Source organism: Drosophila melanogaster, chromosome 2L (genome assembly GCF_000001215.4).
Source record: "Drosophila melanogaster chromosome 2L".
NCBI lineage: Eukaryota > Metazoa > Arthropoda > Insecta > Diptera > Drosophilidae > Drosophila > Drosophila melanogaster.
This window is the reverse complement of record NT_033779.5, coordinates 9,149,596-9,173,413: the sequence shown is the minus strand read 5'-3', so window position 1 is coordinate 9,173,413 and position 23,818 is coordinate 9,149,596. Positions and strand designations below refer to the sequence as shown.

The 23,818-nt window shown below is 39.5% G+C and overlaps 4 protein-coding genes across 13 annotated transcripts in view; 1 reads left to right on the top strand and 3 right to left on the bottom strand.

Moving 5' to 3' along the window:
• tai (taiman) overlaps positions 1 to 6,636 on the bottom strand; it is an 83,434-nt gene extending 76,798 nt beyond the window's left edge. For all 3 annotated transcript variants that reach the window (NM_001259020.2, NM_078797.4, NM_001273351.1), the window contains exon 1: positions 5,976 to 6,636. The gene's annotated coding sequence lies outside the window, so the exon portion shown is untranslated. The remainder of the gene's footprint in view (positions 1 to 5,975) is intronic.
• A 263-nt stretch (positions 6,637 to 6,899) lies between these two features.
• CG9586 (uncharacterized protein) lies at positions 6,900 to 7,993 on the top strand. Of its 2 annotated transcripts, none has more exons than NM_135433.4 (3): positions 6,900 to 7,191; positions 7,250 to 7,471; positions 7,572 to 7,993. In NM_135433.4, the coding sequence occupies exons 1-3, from the start codon at positions 7,030 to 7,032 to the stop codon at positions 7,812 to 7,814; spliced, it is 627 nt and encodes a 208-aa protein (NP_609277.1). In that variant the 5' UTR covers positions 6,900 to 7,029; the 3' UTR covers positions 7,815 to 7,993. The 2 variants fall into 2 exon arrangements, with proteins under 2 accessions (NP_609277.1, NP_001260279.1); NM_001273350.1 differs by having other exon boundaries at positions 7,542 to 7,993.
• CG13108 (uncharacterized protein) lies at positions 7,988 to 9,179 on the bottom strand. Its single transcript, NM_135432.2, has 2 exons — positions 8,566 to 9,179; positions 7,988 to 8,394 (listed from the first exon to the last, which is right to left on the bottom strand). Exons 1-2 carry the CDS (start codon positions 9,064 to 9,066, stop codon positions 8,194 to 8,196), a joined length of 702 nt encoding a protein of 233 aa, NP_609276.1. The 5' UTR covers positions 9,067 to 9,179; the 3' UTR covers positions 7,988 to 8,193.
• A 513-nt stretch (positions 9,180 to 9,692) lies between these two features.
• CG32982 (uncharacterized protein) overlaps positions 9,693 to 23,818 on the bottom strand; it is a 37,985-nt gene continuing 23,859 nt past the window's right edge. For 2 of the 7 annotated variants that reach the window (NM_001201816.3, NM_001273348.2), the window contains 7 exons: positions 18,649 to 18,755; positions 16,820 to 16,916; positions 12,146 to 12,283; positions 11,402 to 12,029; positions 11,106 to 11,338; positions 10,706 to 11,051; positions 9,693 to 10,119 (listed from right to left, as the gene is read on the bottom strand). In NM_001201816.3, coding sequence (NP_001188745.1) covers positions 9,965 to 10,119; positions 10,706 to 11,051; positions 11,106 to 11,338; positions 11,402 to 12,029; positions 12,146 to 12,283; positions 16,820 to 16,916; positions 18,649 to 18,755 — 1,704 coding nt within the window. In that variant the 3' untranslated portion in view covers positions 9,693 to 9,964. Of the gene's footprint in view, positions 10,274 to 10,705; positions 11,339 to 11,401; positions 12,030 to 12,145; positions 12,284 to 16,819; positions 16,917 to 18,648; positions 18,756 to 21,973; positions 22,216 to 23,818 lie in introns of those variants that run through there. The other 5 variants (NM_001169445.3, NM_001042884.4, NM_176002.3 and 2 more) reach the window with 4 other exon arrangements.

The following is a 23,818-nucleotide window of genomic DNA, read 5'->3' as shown; positions in this document are numbered from 1 at the left end:
TTCGTGCCGTTTGTTTAATATTGTGCTGTGTGCATTTCTTCTGGCTCGTATTTGCGGTGTTCGCTGTTTTTATTTTCTTTTTTTTGCTGGGTTTTCTCTGTGTCTGCTCTCGCAGCGAGCTTTATATTTAATATATTCATATACTATATATATATTTCCTCCGGCTCTGTTTTATTTGGATTCTATTTTATGCTGATGTCCACAATTCGACAGGTGTTGCAACCGTGAAAGATAGAAAAAGCGTATTTATGTCGTCTTGTACTTTTAATTTGTGGAGTAAAAGTGCATGCTAGAAACTTTGCTACGTAACAGGTATCTGATAGTCGAGGTAGTCGTTATACCTATTACTAAAAAAGTACTATCATTAAATATGAATTATTATTGATACATATAGCTATATCCGAGTGTCCATACTGTCCGTATGTTTGTCCGTATCGAAATTTCACAATTATAAATTCTAAATTTTTTTAATTTTAATTTTTGTCGCTCTTTACACAATTAACGAGTATCTTATAGTCGAGATTATCGACTTTAGCGTTTCTTTTTATATTTTCTATATATATTTTGCTGGTTTTTTCATTTCAAATTAAAAGTTTCTATATGGCAGTTACTCATTTGTTGGTGTTGCAGGTTCAAGGAGCTCCACTGAAGAGCTCTTTAATTAGAGTCGAGCAAGAAATACCCATTGCCAGCAGCAAGTGCAACAGCAACAGCAACAACTGAGCACGAGCAGCGACACGTGCTCTACATGTAAAATTGACAAGGTGACGAGGCCGATGGATAAGGCGGCTTTTGGGTGGCCGATGGGAAGGGAGGGGCAGGTGGGGCAGGGATGAAGGGTTGAGTGGCAAATTCGCACCTGAAGAGGTGAGGTGAGGCTACTCTACGTGCTGATGTTGTTGCTCTGTCTGCATTTATGGCATTTTTTATGAATGATGCAGAGGAAACAACAGCAGCAAGTGCAGCAACATTTGGCGTTGATGAAGTGCTGAAAGGCAACTGCAATGTGGAGTCCTTCCCCCTTTTTGGATCCCAGTTGTGTACGCTCTCTTCTGCGCATTTGTTTATGAATTAATAAAATTTTAATTATGTTGCACAAATAATTGCTCACTTGTGCAGAAAAGCATGGATGGCTGGCAAATGAAAACCGAAAGCAACACGATAGGTGTAAATAGGAAATGCCCATAAAAACCGAGCCCAAAGTGCATTTTAATGAATAATTGATCAAATGCGGAATGCCACCCCTATGGAAATTGCCTTTTTTCTCGTATCTATGTGATTATAAATTCAAAATGGTTTAACAGGGCATAATAAAAGCAGGCAAGAGAGCTTCAATTTAAGTTGGCTTCAAGAAAATCACTTATGCTAGGCTACAACAAATATTAATAATAATAATAATAATAGCTTTATTTCTATCATGTTCTTTACCCGAATAAATAAAGTTTAAGGTTTCCGCTTGTGAAAAACACTTTATAAACCAATTTTAGTGCTAATAAATTCTCCGAAACGAGGGCATCAAGTGACTGACTCTTGTATATAAAACAAAATAATACACATTAATATATATAAAACCAATCTTCTAAAAATTTTCTCACACATAAGCACATAATCGGTGGGCGAAAAAAAATGACAGAAATTATGTACAATGTCTTCAAATTACACGAGTCTTATCATTTATTAAAATTCACAGAATTTATTAAGAGAACCACCGGGCGAGGAGCGCCAACAGCAGCAGAAAAGACACCATAAAATAATATACATATTTAAATATATCGAATTTCCTTAAGTAAATACCAGCGAAGGCACAGCTAAGACACATCCTAAACGAAAGGGAGAAGAAGAGCCCCAAATATCAAACTATTTGGTACCTAATGTCCGAGAGGTTAAAGACACAACAAACACAGGCAACACGACACAAAAACCAAAAAAAAAAATTATATATATATATCCAAAAAACACGAAAATAAGAAAGAAAAGATTCCCGGTAAAGCTCAAATCCTGTTTACTTCCTTTTTGTGCTACCTAAGCAACGAGAGCCAAAAGACGAAGCCACTAAATCTTCTATGGGTAGGTTTTAGGAGCCTCTTTTCAGCATCTCAATCCCCGAAAAGCATGTGTGCGAATCTCCCGGCATTATGTACACTTCTTTCATTTTCATATATATGTATATAATGTCTCGTCGCTGATTTATTATTTACTTTATAAGATATGTTCCTGCAGCGAAATCAAGTTTGGTTCACGGCTGGCTTTATATTTTGATAGGGCCAGCTATGAGGATCTGAAATCCGGAGGGGGTGTATAAGATTTTGCTTAATTTGTGGCCGGGGATGAGCAGCTTCTATCCATTGGATGGGAAAGATGCGGCGGGTTGAGAGGAAACGGCAGTCGCTTCACGGAAATCTTGTTAAATTTCGCTTGATTAAATTTGCTTGCATTTTCTTCTTATTTTTTTTTATTTATTTATACCGCTGGTTTATAGCATTATGTGCGCTTGTATTTTGTCAATTTGGACCACACGCAACAATCGGTTTAGATGAATATTTGTGGGCTAGCCCATAAATTGAGATCCAAGCATTATAAAAACATATTGCTCACTAACGCTTCGCTTCTCTCAATTTCTCTCAATACTTGCCATTTTAACCGCAGAATTTATGGCTAGGAAATAAAACGTAAACAAGAAGGGGAAATGGCTAAAACAAAGCGAATTTCAAATGCACTTATCGGTATGCCAAAAACTAATGCCAAGACATGTATTAATGATTTATTATTGCTGTTTCGTATATTCAAATATATAATAAAAATTTCTTTGACTGTTTGTCTTTCAAAATGGTACTAAAATGCATATTTAATTTTTAAGAAAACCTTTCCATACAATACAATTATTCAGTTTGATTTCATTTAATTGCATTCACCTCTTGTGCAAATGTGGATTTAATTTATGCGAATTCACACCATAAGCCAGTAATTAATTGTATGATTCATGGGTTACCAACCAACCAACTCCATTGGCTAAAACCGACAAACCCGCTTGTGTGCAGAGCATTAGCCATCAGTTAGAAGCAAAAGCGTGTTAGCATCGCTGGAGGAAAAGCTTGTGAAGATTGCAATGAAGTCGCTACCTGGGTGGAGTTTTATTGCAGGCAGCACGCCTCCCACCGCCCACGGTAAAGAAAAACCGCAGAAAATTGCTGTACATCGGGAGAAAAGCCAAGTTAAGCTAAGCTCGTGTAGATGAACTGGCTTTTTGCACAATGAGATTTATTTATCGTGATTGTGCGCTTAATTGAAAATTGTTTGCCAGCCATCTGGTCGCGGAACAAGCGAATCCAAAGGAGCAGGCGGTGACCACCGCCTGCGATTGTTGGGCGCAACAGGAGTCTTGCTTGTTCGCAACCTTATACATATATCACCATGACCCTACTGCCTAACGGCAATTTTAACACACATTTATTGACACACATTTAAGGGCTCCGCTCTACATCTCCATCTCCCACTTTCAGTTAGTTATCCAGGATCCCAGGGATCGAACCCACACTTCCATTCATCTAGACAATTTGTCAACGACATGGCAATGATACAGCGCACAAGGAAAAGCGACAGCGGGAAAAACAGTAGCCCTACTGTAGCAAAATGAAAATGTCAGCGGCAGCGGCAGCTGCTGTAGCAACAACAACGTGCCCCAATCCAACGAAATAGTTAAGTGGATACGAGAGGGCACAGTGAATGGAATCCATCAACCGCCCATGGTGATCCCCCCTACCACCTACCATCGTGGTATCCAACTGGCAGCCCAAGCCGACGAAGCCTTTCCAATCACATTACTGAGTGCCAGGCGATGTCCTCCGGGGCAAATGGGCTGGGTTTGGAAACCCAGGGAGCTACTTAGCATCCCAACTGGAAGAGATGAACCCTTCAGGAGACGAAAATCAAATGGAATGTAACAGATAGATTCCTTAAGATAACAGAAAACCCTTATCACAGCTCTATAGTTTGGAAAGATATTTTAATGAATTCTCGTGAAATAAGAATATATATACTTCATGGTTGTTATTTAAGTTAATCTTTTGAGGAATTGCAGCAAAATGAGAAGAACTTCATTTTGAATAAGTGTTAGCAACTCACTTGAATAATAAAGAAATAATAACAAATTTGTATGGCATACAGTACAGTTTCCATCAATACATGCCGCCTCTTTTTTCTTATTAAAAATTCAATGATCAGATAAATTTTCACATTTTTCCATAGCTCACCTTAATTTAAAGCGCATGCAGCAAATACTAAATACTTAAATTCGAAATACAAAAAGCACGCATATGTTTTCAGTCACACAACACGGAACCAGCGGCAAACTAAATAAGCAATGGTATTATAGAGATCACAGCCACACGCCCCACCAAGCAGCCATCGCCACTCCATACGGAATTAGCTCTCGCTTTCACTGTGGGTGGTCCTGGAAAATTCCACGAGCCACAAGAATGGAAAGCACTTTGCAGGATAAGCGCCCCGTGGCATCCTCGAAAAGACCAACCACCCCACGTTGTTGAATTGATTTTGCTATGTGAAGTGCAGCTTCACATATAAATTCCCTGCCAAATTGTTTTTTTTTTGTTTCTGCCATTGACTTGTTGCGTTTTCCATTTGATTGCCTGGCCGCAAGCCTGGGTTTATGATATGGAAATCAATTTAATTCATTCCCACAATTAGGGCCATGACTTTGGCCCACTGCAGCGGGCCAAAAGCAGAGCCATCGAGCAAATCTGCCATAAACCAGCGAACAAGAAATTCTTATGGGCGAGGGCGTGTCCACCAACTACCAACTGGCAGTTGAAAAGAGCCGTAAAACACAAGGAACCCCCAAAAGAAGAATGCGCACAGTGGGCCTAAAAAGGAAATAACAATGAATTCAAAAACATGAAAGGCAAGGAAAGTAATGAGTATTTTTGTATATTATATACAAACATAACAGCATTAACGGTTCAAACATTTTATATTAATTTTTTTTTTTAGTTTTATGGTATTTGATCCCACTGTGCTTTATTGCAAAATCGCAAGCAATGAAACGTGTGAATTTTATGAGCTCGCTGAAACTTAAATGGGTCTCCAATTTAATGACGAATTCTGCATTTTGGGAAAGAGAGAGCGCGAATTGTACGCAACAGAGCGAGATAGATGACGAAAAGCTGAGGTTTTATATATGTATGTACATTTTAGGCCGAAACATTCTTCGTTTTGCCGTGCTTTTCATTTTTCCGGTTTTCACCTTTCCGCTGCCGCTGAATCAGTCAAGACCGCCTGCCTTCCCCCCTCCCCCTTCTGGTGTCGTCTGCTCGCTGCCAGCGTCAATTACTTAATTTTAATGGCCTTTATTATGCATACCACAAACACAGAGGCGTTCGCCGAGGAGCGCTCGCATGAATATGCACACGGATTGGAAAGTGTAAAACACTCACATTAACAAGCCCATAAACAAACCTGGCTCATTAAAAAAAAACAGTCAACACAACTCGGGTTGCGGCCGCCGCAAGTCGATAGGCGAAGGAGCAAAGTGGGCGGAGGTCCTTGTGGGCGGCAGGATGCCAAGAATGTGGCAGGAGCCAACTCAATGTTGGCAGGAGGGGAGCCAGAGATCACACAGGCAACTCCAAAGCACTTCAAAAGTGCGCAAACATAAAGGTATCTCAAAAATGTATCATCTTAATTTTATATAATTTATTTGTTTTTGTAATTAATGAATAATTTATAACACATGCCTAACACATAAATATATGTAAATCCTAAGGCAATAACTAATTTTACTTATTTTCGAAAAAAAATATTCTTAGGAGATGGTTTTATATATGATATCGTTATCAATTAGCACGTCTTATTTTGACAATCAATCAATTTATGAAATCGCAGACCTGCCACAACTGGCATACATACATACATATGTATGATTGTACATATGTATGTATTTTCCGATGGATATCACTAACCTCAGGTTAACTTATCGAAGGGATTTCTCTCTGCCTCTTGTAAATCACGCACTAACATGGGGTTGTATGAATTTCGTTTGTATATATTCCACTTGTTGCCAACGGCACACGCGCGATTGTGTGTGTGTTGTGTGTGTGTGTGGGCGCTTTTCCTTCTTTACGACGCGACGCAACAACAAATAAACAAAAGCCGATGGCGACGACAGCGGCGACAGCAGCAACAGTAAAAATAACAACACAACTTTGGCGACAGCGACGCAGGTGTCGCAGACGTGTGACGTTGTTGCTGCAATTTGTTATTGTTGCTTTTGCTTTCGCTGTTTGCTGCGATGTGAGTTATCAGAAAATCACCAAACACACACGAACGCATAGGTAACACACACACACACACGAGCGCACATTTACGCACAAAACCGTACAAGTATTTCAGTCAAAAGAAACAAACAATTTGTTTATAAGTTTAATTGATCCATTTCACGCCTTTAGCTGTGTCACAAGACTTCTTGTTGTATGACAATAAGAGATGGCAGGCCAGATAGAATATCTTTTAATTCTGACAGAGTTTCAATAGCACAGCAGTTAATATTTCGTTTTCAAACAAAAAGCGTAATTTTTTAATCGGCAAACAACTAAAAGGTGTGCGGGTATTTACCAACACTGCGGCAACAGCTGTTCGCTGGTAGTTAACAGTTGGCTAACAGTAGTGTTCAGGTGTCAGTGTTGCCAGCAACAAGTTTGGAAAATATTAATGTAAATAATAATTATTAAAATAGAAAGACCAATTAATAAACTTGTGAATTTACCTAATATATATAATATTCTATTTCTAAAAATTCTATTTCAGTAAAATGATTGTATTTTCTGTTAAACTTTCTTTTTCCAGTCAGTTGGCAGTGCTACTGCAGCAGCTGTTCCGCTGTCAACGCTCACCAACACTGCGCCACATGCTCCACAAATTTTTTTGTTGCCTTTTGCGGCTGATTTGTCACTGCCAGAGTTTATTCCGCAAATAAAATCCTCTATACATGATATTTAAATCAAATACCGAGTAACCATGAGCGCCACGGATGACTTCCAGAGCTGGCTCAACGAGCAGCTGCGCAAATTGAACACCGACGAGAACGTTTTCGGTTCGTATATTATTGGAATTTTGGAGGGCGACGAAACGACAGATGAAAAAACCGAGGCTCTCGAGGGAATTCTCAGCGAAACAGGTGTAAGTTATGGTTAGTAATATCATTGCCTACATAAATTATGGTCCGTGATCTTTGCAGTCCGCCAACATTGACGAACTGGTGGCCACCATACTACAAAAGTGGCTACAGAGCCATCCCAGCGCCGATGATCCGCCGAAAAAAGGTCTGGATATCGATGTGAATGCCCAGTTGGCCAAGTTGCTGGAGCAACAGAAGCTGCAACCCGCCGTAAACAAGGAGCGTGAATACACCGAAGAGGAGCGTCGCATCAAGCAGCAGATTCTAGCTCAATACTCCCAGGTTGCTATCCATGCTGGCCAAGCTGCTGATTCCAGATATCTATTACTAGCTTTAAAGTAGAAGTATCTAGTATCTAATGACAATGCCAATCTTTTTGCAGACTGCCGTTGCCAACGAGGACGACGAGAATTCCGAGGCGGAAAGCGAGGATGACAGTGGAACGCTCACCAAGAATACCAACAAATCGGATGTCCAGGCGCTAGCCAAGGAAAAGCGGGAGCAGGCCCGAATGGATAGTGCGGCCAAAAAGCAAAAGGACAAAGAGGATCGGGAAAAGCAAAAGCAACTGCGCGAGGAAAAGAAGGAGAAACGCAAAACCGTCAAAGGCGAACGGCGTCGATAACCGTCCCCAAGCGAATATTTTTAGACTCTTTCTATTAAAAACAACAAACAACAAATCTGTACAAAGTGCATTTCGCTTGAATGTTTGCATGTTTGCCTAAAGCGAAGTAAACTTTGAAGAGATCTACCGAACTGTTGAATATAAATGTATTAAAATTGAAACGCCAAGATTTTAATTTGATATTTTCAAATGTTTTCCTTTTGATTTCCTTTTTTTTTCTTAGTTTCTTTAATTTTCTAAATTAAATTTAATGCTGTTTTCACATAGCTGTTACAAGGAAATTTGTTGTTTAACCCTAACTTGGCCAACTAGTTGTAAATACTAATGAAAATGTTAGTTTTGTGTATAATTAGTAGTTGTTTTTTTTTTAAGAATCAGCTTAATTTTGCTTATCCTCCTCCGCCTCCAAAGTATCTTCTTTGTCCGATGTCGTTTTCTTATTTCGCTCTGATTGTAGTTCCACGGAGATTTTCTTAATCGCCTCCAGATCGTGCAGTTTAATACGTCTGTTGTTGGGATCCAAGCAGTTGACTTTGACCTCTATGAAGTCGCTCGTCTGCTGATCATCCCAACTGGAATACTGCAAAATTAAGTATATTAATAGAATGCTTATTGATAATTATTTATAAACACAGGAGGTCACAGGAGGTATATTGAAATTATCACATTGATGCAAATAACTTGAATTGATTAAGTATACATTGGTATATCATGTATGTGACCACCATTGTCATACAAATAATCCACTCACTACAGAACTGGAGGTAAAGAGCAGCTCCTCCTCCTCGGCAGCCGACTTGACCCGCAGATACTTCTGAAGCAGATTCGTTTGTTCATCTTTGCGCCACAGACACAAGCGATTGTTCTTTAGCCAGTCGTTTTCCATAAGATCAGACTTTTTTACCAGCAAATCCAGTTGGCTTAACTTAACAAATTGCTTCTTGGGCGGCAGACTCTGGGGTCGCTTTGAAGTGCTGGCCGACGGGTAGTCAAAGTCGTCGTCGCTGGGATCGGTTTCTAGGTCATCCTCTTCGTCGGACTCCTCGTCGCTCACCTTGGCCATCCGGCGCTTGGCCTTCGAGGCATTGGCTGCCGCCGATTTCCGCTTCCTGCCGCCATCGGAGCCAGATGGCTTGGACGGACGTTTCTTGGTGGGTCGCCAGTCCTCCTCGGAGTCGGAATCGTCCGGACTGAAATCATCCTCGTCGCTCTCCTCGAAAGTGGTGGTCACCAGTTCCGTGCGACTTCGCATTCTGACGCGAAAATTCTCTACTCCTGCTGCTCCTGGTTGAACCGACCGCTAAATCCTGCAGCGGCTGCTGCTGCTGCTTTTGCTGCTGCTGTGGCTGCTGCGTCTCAAAGCTGACTGAAAATTTTATTGTTGACTCCGAAAAGCCCATTCCATTGCCCGCACAAGGGGGTCTCCCAGAATTATCCTTTAAGGGGTTGCAGCTTGTCCTCTCTTTCGGCTGAAGCTTTTGCGCTGGCGAGCTTTTTAGTGTTGCATCTTTTATAAGACATTTCCGAAAAGTTTTCCGAAAGCGAGCTTAATCGAAAGGAGTCCTGCAGCAAATCCTGAAAGCTTTTCGCCAAATCCCAAGAAGCTTGATCTCTGCATCTTCAGACCACGCCTAAATTAGGTCAAAGCTCAGCATCGTTTTGCATCTTTCCGAAATGAATTCATTTTTAATCAACAGTTGTTTTTTCTGGTACTCAAATATTGAGCGGTTCTTGTATAAAAATTATTCTCGCTTCAATCATTTCGTAATTACAATGAACACCTAACTTACCATTCAACAGTTTATGGCAAACATAGGCCAATTAGAAATATTCTCCATATATTTAAACCCATTCTTCCCAATAATAGTAGCCAGTTTTATTTTATCTTTTATTAAGATGCTTTTTACTAATGTATATTTTATTTAAACATTTACATAAAGCTGGACATTGGAGCACACACACTACGAGTACTACTACATAGTTAAGATTTAGTTACTATTCTCTACCTTCGTTGAAGTATTTTCTATGCAAATAATTTCCAAAACTTTGTATCAAGTCGACTAATTTACCGACTAATTTATATCATTATTAAACTAGTGGGGGAGCAATCAATTCTCCATCGATTTGGATTATCTTTAGACCTTTAGGCGCTATACACGCGTGGGCGTGCCATATATAGCCCCCGATCCGACTCCGGATCCGAGTCCACCATTATTCCGGCGCTGGGCGAGTGGCGAGGCTGGTTGGGGAGTCGGTCCATTGTTGTTGTTGAGGCGACGCTGCTGACTGTCCGAATAGGCCCGCTCTACAAGTTGGGGAAAGGATCGCTTTATCTATATCTTTTGGTCCATTCAACATCACGATCTTCTCATGCACTATGGGGCCAGTCGGCTGGACACTTTGTGTAACATGCACAATTTGGGGCTTTGGGTATGTTTACCACATATTTTCTGATTCTTCTTTATATTGATAACATGCAAAAGTAAAAAGTTTACATTATAAGTAGGTTTAAGGGTGTTGTTTTTGATAACAAATGATAAAATGGAGTGAGGATGATTTATTTGAAAGAGAAAACTTTATACAATTCAAAAAAATCCTAATCATCCCCTTTAAGATGGGTTTAAATAATAAACACTTTGAAACATTATTAAGAATGAAACTACTTAAAGCTAAAAACATATAAACGAATAAAAGTAAAAAATAAAAATATAAGTAATAATGAAATGCATTAAAACTAAAAATGGTACAAAACTATCTTAACTAATTAATGGAGCATTCCAGCATATTACGTTTTCCGAAACCAATCCAAATATGATCCTAAAGCCAGCCCATAACCATGCCAGATGAACGATGAGTAATGCAAGCAAAACCGTATAAATCCTCAAACCTACCTCGAAACTTAAGGCCCTGGGCTTCGTTGATGATGGCGGCCAGGGCGGGATGTTGGTAGCGCTCCCGGAAAATGGCCGATCCGTTTATGCGATCCGATCCGTTGGTGTTGCCATTCAGGGTGCCCATGTTCCCATTCCCATTGCCATAGTGCATCATCGTCAGTTTGTGCTGCGGCGTATGCTGTGGCGTCAGTGATGTGGGGGGCGTGGCATTACCGTTCTTATAGTAGCGATTCTGGTTGGGATCGTAAGTGGCCTGCTCCTGATTCTGATTGAGACGATTGGCCATCTTGATGGAGGCACAGCGATCCTCCTCGTTGTTGCGCATCTTCAAGATGCGTTGATCCTGCACCGAGTATCTCGATCCGTTCAGGGAATTCAACTGATTGAGATTGCTTACTTGGGTGCTCAGCTTTTTGGCTCGAAAACTGCCGCCTGGCGATGAGTTATTCAGCAGTGTTCCCCTCGACGAACTGCCATTGGTCTCTGTGCTGTCCCTGCTCGCCTCCCGGTAGCTCGAGGGGCGGTGCGTCGATGGGGGCGTGTCCAGGCCACTATCATGGGCCGAACAGTCCAGTTCGGTTTTGGCCAGCCCGATGTTGCTGCCGCCGCCAGTGGGTAACATTGGTTGAACTAAATATAATAAATAAGCAAATATTAATATCATATTCATTCAAAGCAAAGGTTGAAACCCACCTGAGTGCCTCATATCAGTGGGCGCCCTTGGCTTCCGGTACAGCCAATCGCGGTCCAGTTCGTTGCCATTATCCGGAGTAGCGCTAACTCCCCGGAACAGTCTGGGTCTCCTCAGCTGAACCTCCGTCTCCTCGGTCTCCTCATCCACCACCTGATTGGAACCGAAGCTGCTGTTGATAAAGATCCGCCTAGGCGATCCGTAGAGTGCTCCGGCTTGGGTGAAACTGTTCTGGGCCGAGACATATCCATTGGAGTATCGACTGAGATTCGCATTGCTGTGGTGCGGTATCTTTTGCGGCGTCGAGTGGTTCGTGCTGATGCCGCTCAGGTGATGATTGTGGTTTTCGTTGTTCAGGGCACTCAGATCCGGCACCGAATCGGAGAACAGGAAGGGATTGGCCCCGCCATAACCGTTCAGACTGCCAGCTCCAATCTTGTGCCGGGCCAGACCACCGGTTCCATTCGTCATCAGCCAATCGTCCAGGGCACTCGAGTAAGTGCCTCCGAGTCCAAAATGCTGGAACTGCAGCGAAGCATGCGAAACGGGAGCAGCCAATGAGGCTCGGGATCTGGGTCCTTGGGCAATCTTCAGGGCTCGTCTGCGCTCCTTGGAGGTCATTGTGCATTCCTAAAGAGGATAGCGAATGTTTAGTTATACTGATTGGGTTTAATTCTATGTGGATCCATTATGTCTAATTCTGAACCAAGTTAGTTATGCTATTTATCCAATTCATGGCCACTCACCTCCAGCAGCTCGAACCAATCCTCGAGGCCATCATCGCAGCGGAGTAGAACACGACCCTCGCGACCCAGTAGCAGACCAATGGCGCTGTAGGAGCGCCGATTCAGCCACTCCACCTTCTCCACGTCCACCAGCTTGACCTGAAGCGAAACCGCAGAAGACAATGCAAATCGTTAGACAATCAAGTTAAAGGTTATGTAAACGTTTTTCCGCCGAATGTAAAACAACAAAAGATTTGACCGGATCACACTCAGTGGGGCGCTGGGAGAATGTTTCACAATTGTTGGATGGGAAAGGGGTCTGCAGTTTTAATGCTTAGTTTTATGTGTATATGGTTAAGTTTGAATATAACTAATTACTCTGAAGTATGATTTATGTTTAGATCCCAATCAGGTACAAAGAAATACTATAAAACAATTGATGTTATTTCTATGTTTTCGATAGAACGATTTATGTAAAAGTCTGCTAATGTAACAAAAATCATTTGTGTCTCTTTGGAATAAAAGTTGCCTCAATAAGTTAAATAAATGACTGCTTAAAAAAGCTGAGCACTAACTTAGGAACTTACAACTTTATCTAAATAATGCACCAATTAAGCGAGAGCCTTTTACTCTAGTACGTGGCCCGTTTCCTTTTGCATTTTGCAACTCGGTTAAAAGTCATTAGGCCAGAAGGTCTCTCTCTTCTGTGGCCCACCAACCACTACATCGCCTGCTTTTCCTATAGGGACCGCAAACTTTTCAGCATGCTAAACTTTTTATTGAACTTAATATTTTTTGTTTTTTGTTTTTTTCCAGCTTGCAGCTCTTGTTTATGAGGAAAACTTTAACTCTGCCAGCGAACGATTCATCGTGCTGTCGCTCGCTTATGGCCAAGAACTATGCGAGGCCATTAGGCAAATATGTCAGCAGGCCCAGAAAGAGGGGAAAAAATCAAGAAGCTGGGGACCGAGTCGCTGGTAGCCACCGCATGTGGCAATTAGCCAAGTTATGCGGCCCCTGTAAGTTCGCCGCCTTCTTTCTTTATTCATTTCCCTCATTGGTACCATCTCTCTTCTTCTAATGGCCAACATAATTAAGTTCTTAAAGTATTCCGATCGTTTTTTTATGATAAATAGTGGCGGCAGCAGATGGAAAATTGCATTAAGCTTTCATTCGTTTGATGGATTATTTAGTGGGCTTGCTCGTGCTGAGATCAAAGATCGAAATCAGAACTCACTTGAGAGAGTTGTACACATAAGTGCTGTGTGGTGGGTGGTGACATGCAAGAAATATATCATGTTTAAATATTTATGAAAGTATGATGCCCAGAAAATATCAAATTTATTTCGTATAAATTTAGTCATTTTGACCTCTATTTCCCTGCCCAATCTCTGACCTCACTATTTCATAATGTGTGCCAACCCACAATCGATGGCTAAACATTTTCCAAATTTCCGTTTTACCTTTGGTTCACAAATAATGTGCTCAAGGTCGATATTGATCGGCTTGTTTGGCTCGCCTGTTATTATTTATTATTGTTATTCATGGGTTTTATGAACAAATCCCATTGTTGTTGATGTCGTTTTATATTTTGACATGTTTAACAGCATGAACTGTCAAAACTAACACAGAAGCTTAACTGGTCATTGGTTTAAATTTTTTGGCATTGCAATGTGGGAAAGTAAAATTTAACTTTTGCGCGTGTCTATAAATGTTTAAACATCAGTATAGCTATGTCTTTAGCTATCAGAACTTCTCAATATTAATTTGTATTTCTGTCCTTTTTTCTTCCATCTACTTTTAATTATGCGTGCTCACATTTTGAACATAATTAAATACTTCAGCATCGATATCCAATCTCTGCAGTGCAACCCAATTAATAATGCTCATTAACGTTGAACAGGCGGAAATTGCATTTCCCGACAGGCACAGCCTCCGCCCCCTTTTTGTATTATCCACATTCCGCCCACTCAAGGACAAAAATCAATATAGCTTTCAATCACTGTCGGAGTGCAAAACTGCAGATTCTGAGGCGGAAAACTTTACCCACCCGCAGGCAGGTGAACCGAGGCACCAGCCCCAAAAACCATACCAGCAATTTTCCCAAGTCCCCCACCTGCACTTTCATCACCTGTAATTATGCCCGATTGATTTCCCCCAGGTACACAGATGTCAGACAATCAGACAAATTCAGTTTCATCACTTTTGCCACGTTTAGTGTCCTCAATATGCAAATTGGAATCTCTGATTGATGATAGGAATTTTAGAGCTCTTAATTGAACATTTTAAAACAAAAACCATCTATGTGTTGCCTTTTTTATTTACTCAGTGTTTAATTGATTTAAGATCCAGTTCATTATTATAAGCACAAAACGTTGTATGCGTTTTTTATATTTGTAAAAGTAGTTTCTATTTGGTTGAAACCGTCTAAAAAATTGCGTAAACGTAGTTTCTACTTGGTTGAAACAGTCTAAAAAATTGTGTTAAAATCAAATTAAATAATTAGTCTGAAACCATCTGTCTTTCAGCCCAGTTGCTTCTCTTTTCGCCTAATTGATTAAGGTGATTACATTGACGAGGCAATATTGAATCATTGTAGTGTCAGTAAAAACATCAATGAACAAGCGAAAAGCACAAAGAAGCGATAAAATGAGATGCCGCCTTTCCTCCTTATTAATGAGTCAAACATTTTCAGATATTTTTCATCTCTTTCACACCCGCGCCGTGCCTCTCTTTCACACCTTTTTGTTCAATGATTCGTTCACGGCTGACATACCAGGTTCGCGTCTTGGCTACACACAAGTGTGGGTGGGTGGGTGTCTTTGATGTGGTTTCGCTGACCAAAAATGGTTGAATTTATACAATAATATTAAGGTCTTTAACTTGAAGGTCAGTTTGGTGTTTTTTTCATTTGAAATTTCCGGAAAATTTTATGAAATTTTCAAAAAAGAAACGCCCAATTTTGTAAATCGAATTATGTAATATGTATCTAGTCGAACGAATTCTTCGCGTAATTCGCTTATAAATGTTTTCCCTCACATTAAATAAGTTAATCTCCCGCATGGTGCGGGATTTTTCACCATTTAGTTCCACCTATGTCATTATTTTCACCCGTGTCTGCTTTTCCCATTTCCCTTGCCGCTCTTGCTTATTTACTTTGGAAAATTGCCCGCACAACAACGGAGCGTTTTTCACTTTGTTTTATTTGCGAGAAAAAAAATGTATTTTAATTTTAAATTAAACTGTAAACAACAACAACCTGCTGCTGGTTGTGTATTGACACTGCTTTTAAGAGAGAGATTTGAGCAGAAAAGTGCCAGCAAAAAAAAAAAACGACACAAATTTAAAACAAAATAAAATTAAATTCAAGAGGGGGAAAAAGCGCTAAAGTAATTTTCCCATGATCTCTTTGCAGTGGCGTTGCCATTGTTGTTTTGCTGCAGTTTTATGTGCATTTTCCTTATTTGTTTAAGCAGCAACAACAAAACACATCGGTAGCTGAGGTAATGAACAATTTCACGGCAATCGTGTATCTAATACTCTCACTTAAACATTTGTTATGTCTAAAAGGTTAAAAGTTAAGTATGCATAAATAAATGCATATGCTGTTAATTAATGAGGCTTCGAATGATTTAATAAATAAAAAATTAAGATTTGAATTTTTTGCAAAAAATTAAATATTTTTTCAAACTATTAAATAATAATAATAGTATATTAAACTGATGAACTGATTTTCAAATGATTAATTCCGAGAAATGTCTTAAATATTTTTTCCTTTTGATTTGGAAATATATCGGTTTAAACAAGAGAATAATATTTACAATATTTTCAGATTTTTCAAAACATTTCAAAGAAACCTCAATGTTATCTTTTTCAGAGTGTTTATGCATCGACTTTTCGCGATTAGCATTTTCCTGTTTTTGTGTTTTTCACAGTTGTTGTTTCTATTGCCGTTGTTCCTGTTTGTGTTTTGTTGTTGCCTCTGTGCAATATTTGCCCGTTCGCCTTTAGTATTTCTCGTATTTGCCTTGTTTTCATCGCAAAAGTTGTGCGAAGTGAGCGAAAAGGGGGGCACTCGAAGAGGTGGCGCCCCAAGAAGACGGGAGGGGCGAGGAGTTGGGCAAATTAACATGCAGTGGATGCAAGTTTTAGCCAATTAGTTGAGCTTAGTTGAAGTTTTTTAGCTCGTTTTTATTCCCCCTTCGATCAGGATTTGTTTGACTAAAAAAGAGGAATAATACCCAGACAATTGGCATAGTTTATACGGATTTCCACTGAAGATTACCTATCAATTGAGTCCCCTATATGGACGGATATCTTTCATCTATCTGGCTGAGAAGTCAATTGCAAAACGTGACTTCATGTGTCGGGCATTGTCAACCGAAAAAGACTTCATTTTTAAGGCATATAGGTGTGTCCCAACTCCACTCTATAAAAAACCGCCCCCCTTAACCACGAACAGGTTATTCATGGGTTGTTCATAATGCTGAGCATAAATCTCTTTCCGGCTGCAATAGAATTTAACACAATGCGCAGTAAATATAAAAGTTCGCTTGACACTTTGGTGAAGCCGAGGCGTTTTGAAAAGGGGATATAAACGCGGACTTGAAACTTTTAAGGAACTCTCCCTTTGTCAAGATTTTGCATGCTACTTTTTTTTTTTTATAGATTATCTTAAAGTTTGCATCCACTTACCTTGAAGATAAACTGTCCCATATCCGAGGCACGTTCATTGGCCGATCCCGAGGCTCTTTTGAAGCAGTGCAAGTAGTCACGAGTGAGCACAAAGTATCTGCAATAGGAGATTGGCTTTAGTCAGTACAAATCCGTTCACAATTGTAGGAGTGACCTTTAAATTCATGTATGTATATCTGCCGACAGTCTTCAGTTAAAGGTCAGATAATCCACATCAAAAACCGGCATCAAAAAGCCGGGCACTTTAAGTGTTGCCAATAAAATTTTGGAGCCCTTCCCCAACGATGATGGCATTTCGATATGTTATTAATAAATCATAAATTATGCGGCAAAAAGTTAAAAACCGTTGCTCAGATTTGAGCAGAGAAGTACTTCAAGCTTTACGACTTCCTCAAACGATAATAGTATTATTTTTTTATTTTGCAGCAATGAAAATCGACTTTATTAATGTGGCCATGTGGCCAGTCAAATTCTGATGCACATAAATTTCACATTTGTTTATTATGTATGAAGCGTACAAGCCGTAGCAAGCGATACACGAGCGAAAAGTTCTCAAGCTGAACAGAAATTATAAATGGTTTTTAGTTGGATTTTTTGGATCGCCTAATGGCTCACTTCCTAGGTGGAAGTTATCATTTTGTTAGGCTTATTACCGTGGTCAAGTAAATTGAGCCAAGAAAATTGATGTTCAATTCCGCGAAAGAGTTAAATGGCTTGCGGGTTTCTCGTTTTTCTTCAGTGGGTGGTTTTTTAGAAGAGAGAAGAGAAGATTGTTTGCCGTGGATAATAAGCGGTTCTGTTATTAGCTTAGCTTGTTAAATGTCCGAGGCATGCAACTTAATGGTGAATGCCGAGATCTAAGCCAAAGAAATGCAATAAGTGGAGTCTTTTTGTAAGCTGAGTACTACAAAATGAAGATGATTCGAAATAAAAAAAAAAATAGATAAATAAAAATTTAGGTCTACAATATTATTTTCCATTAAATCGATTAAGAACATGGATAAAAACCCACTGTGTGCTGACAATTTAGAGCTATTTAAAACAACGTGCTAAGCTTGTATTTTCAGAGCTGTTTAGTAAATCGAATTAAGCTTGATGCAAAACTGCAAATCGAATATTGATCAATGAAATACCCGGCTTAGTTGGTCATTAAGTGTCAATTAAAATGGCGCCGTTAAATGAAAAGCGATAAACGTAATTATCGGTTCGAAAGGGCAAAAGCCGAAAGTGAAACAAAAACACCGAATTGCATTGCAACATAATTAAATTTCAATTAAATGCAGCTTGGGGGAAACAAAAACAAAAGAGCTGTCAAATGGTGGAACCCCTGGATTTCGATGCTCCATTTTCCCCCTATTAGCATTATCTGGAAAAAAGGACGGGCCAGCATGCAGCCACTGTCAATTATGCCCTTTTTCGCAATTAACAACCCTTGGAGGTTGTGAAATATTTTTGCATATTTTTCAGTGGGGGTGGGGGTGCGTTCATGTCTGGTCCTTCAGCCAATGCAGATTGCGGTGGAGGTAAATTTAAAAGCGCTTAACATTTATGCATCCCCACTCGAACACAAAAGAAACTGGGCATCAAATTTAAATGGTATTTTATGAAAATATAGCAAATTATTGGACAATATTGGGACATAGTTCTTATGGATAAGAATTATATGTCTGTAATCAGCAGCTAATCAATTTAATATAGTAAAATTTAGAAGTTACATGATATATTATGCATATTTGTTTATAGAAGTATCTAACATTTTGCAGATAATATAGATCTATTTGGTATAATTAAATATGTAAAAATATAGCATTTTCTTTCAGTGTACTTACCGCTCCTTCCAGCGAGAGAAGAGCCGATCCCTTTGCTGCCAGAGCAGTCCGCGTTTAATGGGTCCTGTCATGGAGGCCACCGGAATGCGTCCTGCCAGCAAGGATTGCTGCAAAGCCAAGAACGAGAGAGAAAGAGAAGCGGGAAATTGTTGCTGATTGTGCATTCTTCAAATTTAATTATGGGAATATTTGTGTGCATGTAGTTAACGCACTTCTATGCCTCAGCTGTTTTGCTCGTAAATTCTTTTATAAATTATTAAAAAGCCCGGCATGGAAAAGCCAATTTCCCACACACACACACACACACACTAGACGAGGAGCGGAGAAAGCGGTAGGGAGAAAGCGAGGCACTCTCGTGAGCTCATGATTAATGTTGGTTTAAAAACGCTGCCACTTGCGCCCAGCATTTCAACCCCAAACGCCCTCTGGCCCCTCCGCCACGCCCACCGCCTGCCGCCTTCCTATGCATCCCCACTTCTCGACGTGTACCATTACTCTGCCATAAATTCTGTTTGTTGCCGTGCGGTTTGTTGTTTTGGCTTTATGAGCATTAAGGCAATTTATTATCAACCATAGTGTTACAATATTTTACATTAACAAATGTTGGCCGCCGTGTCCTGGTTTATTTGCCGTGATTATCATGTATCTGTATCTGAATGTGTTTTTTTTGCGGCTGAAGATTAAATTAGCTGCTAAATAAGATCATCCGCATTTTTTAAAATAGTGTTTTATAATCGAAGATAAGTAAATTGAAGATAAATCGTCCATCTTCCCATATTCGCAATTATTCAAATGTTCACTTTAATGACTCAATTTGAACTTTATTCACAGACCCCTTTGGCAAATTATCTGCTTCGTCTCCAACGAAAAATGTCAAACATTTTTAAGTCATAAAACCAAAGCTATCTGAATCTGAAACGAATTGATTCAAAATGAGATGCTCAAATGCCAATGGCAAAACACAAAAGCCACTGTCGAAACAAAAAAAAAACCATAAATGAGAAAATCTATCAAAATGCTAACGGGTCGTTTTATTTGCGAATTGACAAAAGCGGGATTCCAAAATCGAATTATAATTGAGATGAAGAGAGACTGACTGAATTGGGTAGCTAGCTCTACAAAGTAGCAGAAACAATTTCTGCCGAAATCTGGCAAATACCCGAAACGAGGCAATAAATCTTCTGGCCGCTGAAATTGAAGATACTTTTCTTGTTTTATCAGCTACGAGCCATCTATCCTATAAATGGAATGAAGTTCTTAGCCAGTTCTGGTCAAATTAATGTTAGTCACGAGCTACGAGCAGACAAAAGCCAACTTCAAGCTCAATATGGTCAAGAGGAAAAGCGGGCTGAAATAGCGGAAAACGGAGGAAAATGAAAGAGTTTGTGCGGATAATTCCCAGCGAAGGGAGGCAAGGTCTAAAAAACTCGGCTGAAACTTAATTTGGCGCATTAAAAACTATTGTGCGCTCGGAATGCCAAGGAAAGAGAGCGACTGATGCTGCGGGAAAGAGAAAGGACGAAACGTGCTTCAGCCATTGCAGTTAATGAGGAAAATGAGTTTGCTTTTGCCTTTTCGCAATTGGGGCGCCAATTTTGTAGCATTTTTTTTCCACTGCTGTGGGCGAAAATTAAGAGACACAATAGTTTTTTTTTTTTTTTAGTTTTATGGGACCAAAATAAATACAATTCTGTGTCAAATCAATGGCATGGGGGTGGCAATAGCAGTGGGAACTTAAAAGTTTTTAAGTAAAATTGTCAAATGGCGGAAATGTAAACTGAATAACTGGATAAATCCAACTTTGGGTAAGTACAAAAGAGTTCTTTATCATCACTGAGACCTACCTCTATTTGCCTTTCATTCGGGCATTATCTTCCTGCTCAGCTACCTATTTGTTTTGTATGTATGTAGTATTATAGATAAATTATCATTTCTTATCGTTCTTTAAACACTCATTTAAATAAATAAATGTATTTTTAATTAGCAATCATATGTGTTTATTTTACTCTACCCCAAGAGACAAAGAAATCAACTCAAGCTGAGAACAAAAGTTTAAAAGTTGAGCCAAGCAAAAGTGTAACCTTTTTTTTTTTGCAATAATTCAAAAAGATGTCTTTGTGCAACTCTGATGTGATTATATAACCCATACGACTTTAGTGTCTTAATGCCCTCATTTTCGTTGCAATTCATGTCATTTTTTCGTGTGTGAAAACTTTTGCAATTGCAAAAATTTCATTTCCCCCAACAACTTTGATTATTTATGCGGGCTTCACTGTTTGTTGCCGCCAATTCAGGCAGACAGTGGTAAAAAATATATATTTCTGGTATTTCTTTTTGATTGCACTCAACTGGGCTTATATAATTACCTGACCAGGCTTGGTCTGCCTGGCGCCCCATTTATGGTGGCTTTTAATTGATGTTGCACTGGACGAGTATGAGGACTAAAAATCTCTGCCTCACATCATCATTTTGATGGACTCACACCCTGTTTCGTTTTTTGTACACCAATACGCCAACACAGACAATGCAGCCTCTTCAGACAAGTATAAATTGTTAAGACTTCACTCCGACTTTTGATTTCCGCTCAACAAGCCCAAATGTGTCATCGCCAACATCATATGTATATTCGTTTAAAGCTTTTCACCTCTAGTAATTCACAATTCACCCATCGTTATTGGTCTATTAGGAAATAATTTATTTTAATGCGAATGATCTTTAAACTCTTCTATTCACATATATTAATTTTGAAAGTGCCATAAAAAGTGGCAGTATCAAAGGCGGCTCTTTAAAACAATTACCGCTTTAAAAGGCAGTCCGTGAGTCAATGACTTTTATAATAAAAAAACTTTTTTAATTTAATTATGCACACGCATCCACAGACACAAACTACTTTCAGCGTTGGCGGGTTCAGTGAAAAGAACACACAAAGTGAAAATTTGTGCAACAGCTGGAAATGTGAGGGAAGTTAGGCCCGGCAACGCGGTAAAGAAAAAGGAAAACGGCATCAAATGGCATATGAAAAGGTGGGCCAGGAGTTGCTTTTTTATTTAATAAATATGTCTCTCTTTTGCCAGTTGAGAGCACAGCAAGTATTTATGACTTTGGTTGGATGAGTTAACATCAAAAGGCAACAACAAAAAAAACTGAAGAAAAACAATGGTGCGCTTTTTTTCGGTGAATGTTGAGCAAAAGTCAAATATAATCCGTAGTTGAAAATGAAATTCAATTTGCCAACAAGTCATGTTGAAACAATTGGAAAAGCACGGCCAAAATGAAAATGTTCGATGTTTTAATTCAAAGTCAACTAAAGTTGAATGTTGCTTACCCAATGCAAATCCGTGGAAAAAATCATTTAGCACTGAGGTAAATTGAACTTTAAATAAATTTCGTTTTCTGTTGATTGAAAATTTCATAAAGAAATCTTTTCAACAGTTGTTATATAACTCGTTATTGGTTAGTTTTTATTGGAATTTCGATGGAGTTTCACTGACACTCAACACTGCACACAACACTTTGGCTAAGATCAGCTCGAACCGAAACGTACCAACTTCCATTGACGACTGTTCAAAATTCTGTTGAGCAAAGATTTTCATGACAGAGTCCGCCTAAACATTTATTTTATTTGATTTTTTTCCCATCACATATGGCGAAAACAAGCCCAGTTCAAGGGGTCTGGCTGTGTGTGTTCTACACATGCTCGTGAGCACATGCAAAAAGTATCTGAATATCTGAGTTTGTGGGTATCTTTGTATCTAAGTATATGTTGCGGCGCACTGTCGTCTGCCGTGACGTGACACACATGTGGGCAATTCTAAGCAGGCAAGCCATGAAGATTTTCGGTGCTGTATTGCCGTTCTTGTTTTGGCCAAACATGTGCCTACGGTTTTTTGGCTTTTATGGTTTATGTGTTAATAAGGCGACCTTCATGACCACAAAGCTGAGATTTTTCTGGCTTTTTGGGTGGAATGAAAAAAAAATCAAACGCAACTGGCTGCCAATGTGGCAATGGGCGTGGTAAGTGAATAAAAAAATGAGAAATTAGTTTTTAACTGTCTTGCCACATCATAGTTATTTATGGTCAAGTTTCCTAAGAAATCGCGTTGGATGGATATGATAAAATGCAATATATACAAATTCAATATGGAAAATAGTATAATTTTAAAAGTTCAAATTCTGAAATCATCTTTTATTATATTAAACAAGTAAACATTTTTTATAATAGTCAGTTTTTTTCTTATGTGGCTGCAATTGAACTCATCTTTTGTGACTTGTGTTTGACTACTTGTGGACTTTTCCACTAAGCTCTCAGCAGCCATAGCTCACAATCTCCTCAAGCAATTCACCCTATCGACCTTCGGCAGACTCCCTCCGGTCTAGCCACATTGTACATTCTATCTTTTTGACGGTGCCTGACTGTCAGTCACTCAGATGGCAAGCTGCGTTTCAATTCCAATTGCCTAGCTCTTTTGAAATGCATTTGCCAACGGGAAATGGAAAATTGCGCCTGCCTGTTTCTCAGTGGGGTGGCTGCCCGAAAAACCCATTTTATGCCCAAGAAGAACCTCAAAACGAGCCATGTTCACACGGCCAGAAACACACACAAAAAAAAAGACGGGATCCTGCCGCGCAACACTAAGAAATGAATAAAAGAGCAGAAACCAAAACGAGAAATTCAGTTGTTCTCTGGTGGCTTCTAAGAAATTCATCATCACCATCATCTTCAGCATCATTTTAGATGTGTCCCTGGCCCGGCGACTCTAGGTCTGCCAAAAACAAAAAAAAAAATAAATGATATAAATGCTAACGCAAAAAGTGTTGAGAATTTGGTGTGCCATGTGTGCAGCGGAAAAACGAGAACAGGAAGCCGCCGAAGGAGAAGCAAGAGCAGCCCTTGAACTTGGCCCAGGAAGTGTTGGCCCATTGGCTGCCAGCCTAAATGATATTTTTTCTTTTCTTTGATCCTAAGGAAGAAGGGAAACGATCAGGGTGCCTCGAAGTTGCAAAACATGTGGTGTTTTGTTTTAAAATGAATTAGCGCATCGGTCGAAAAAAGTATACCCTACATAAATTTACCCATCACCAAAATTGGGTATATTAAAGTCTTGCTTTGTTACCAATATTTATATTTAGTATCCTAAATCGCTTAAATTCCAGATATATTATATTTGAA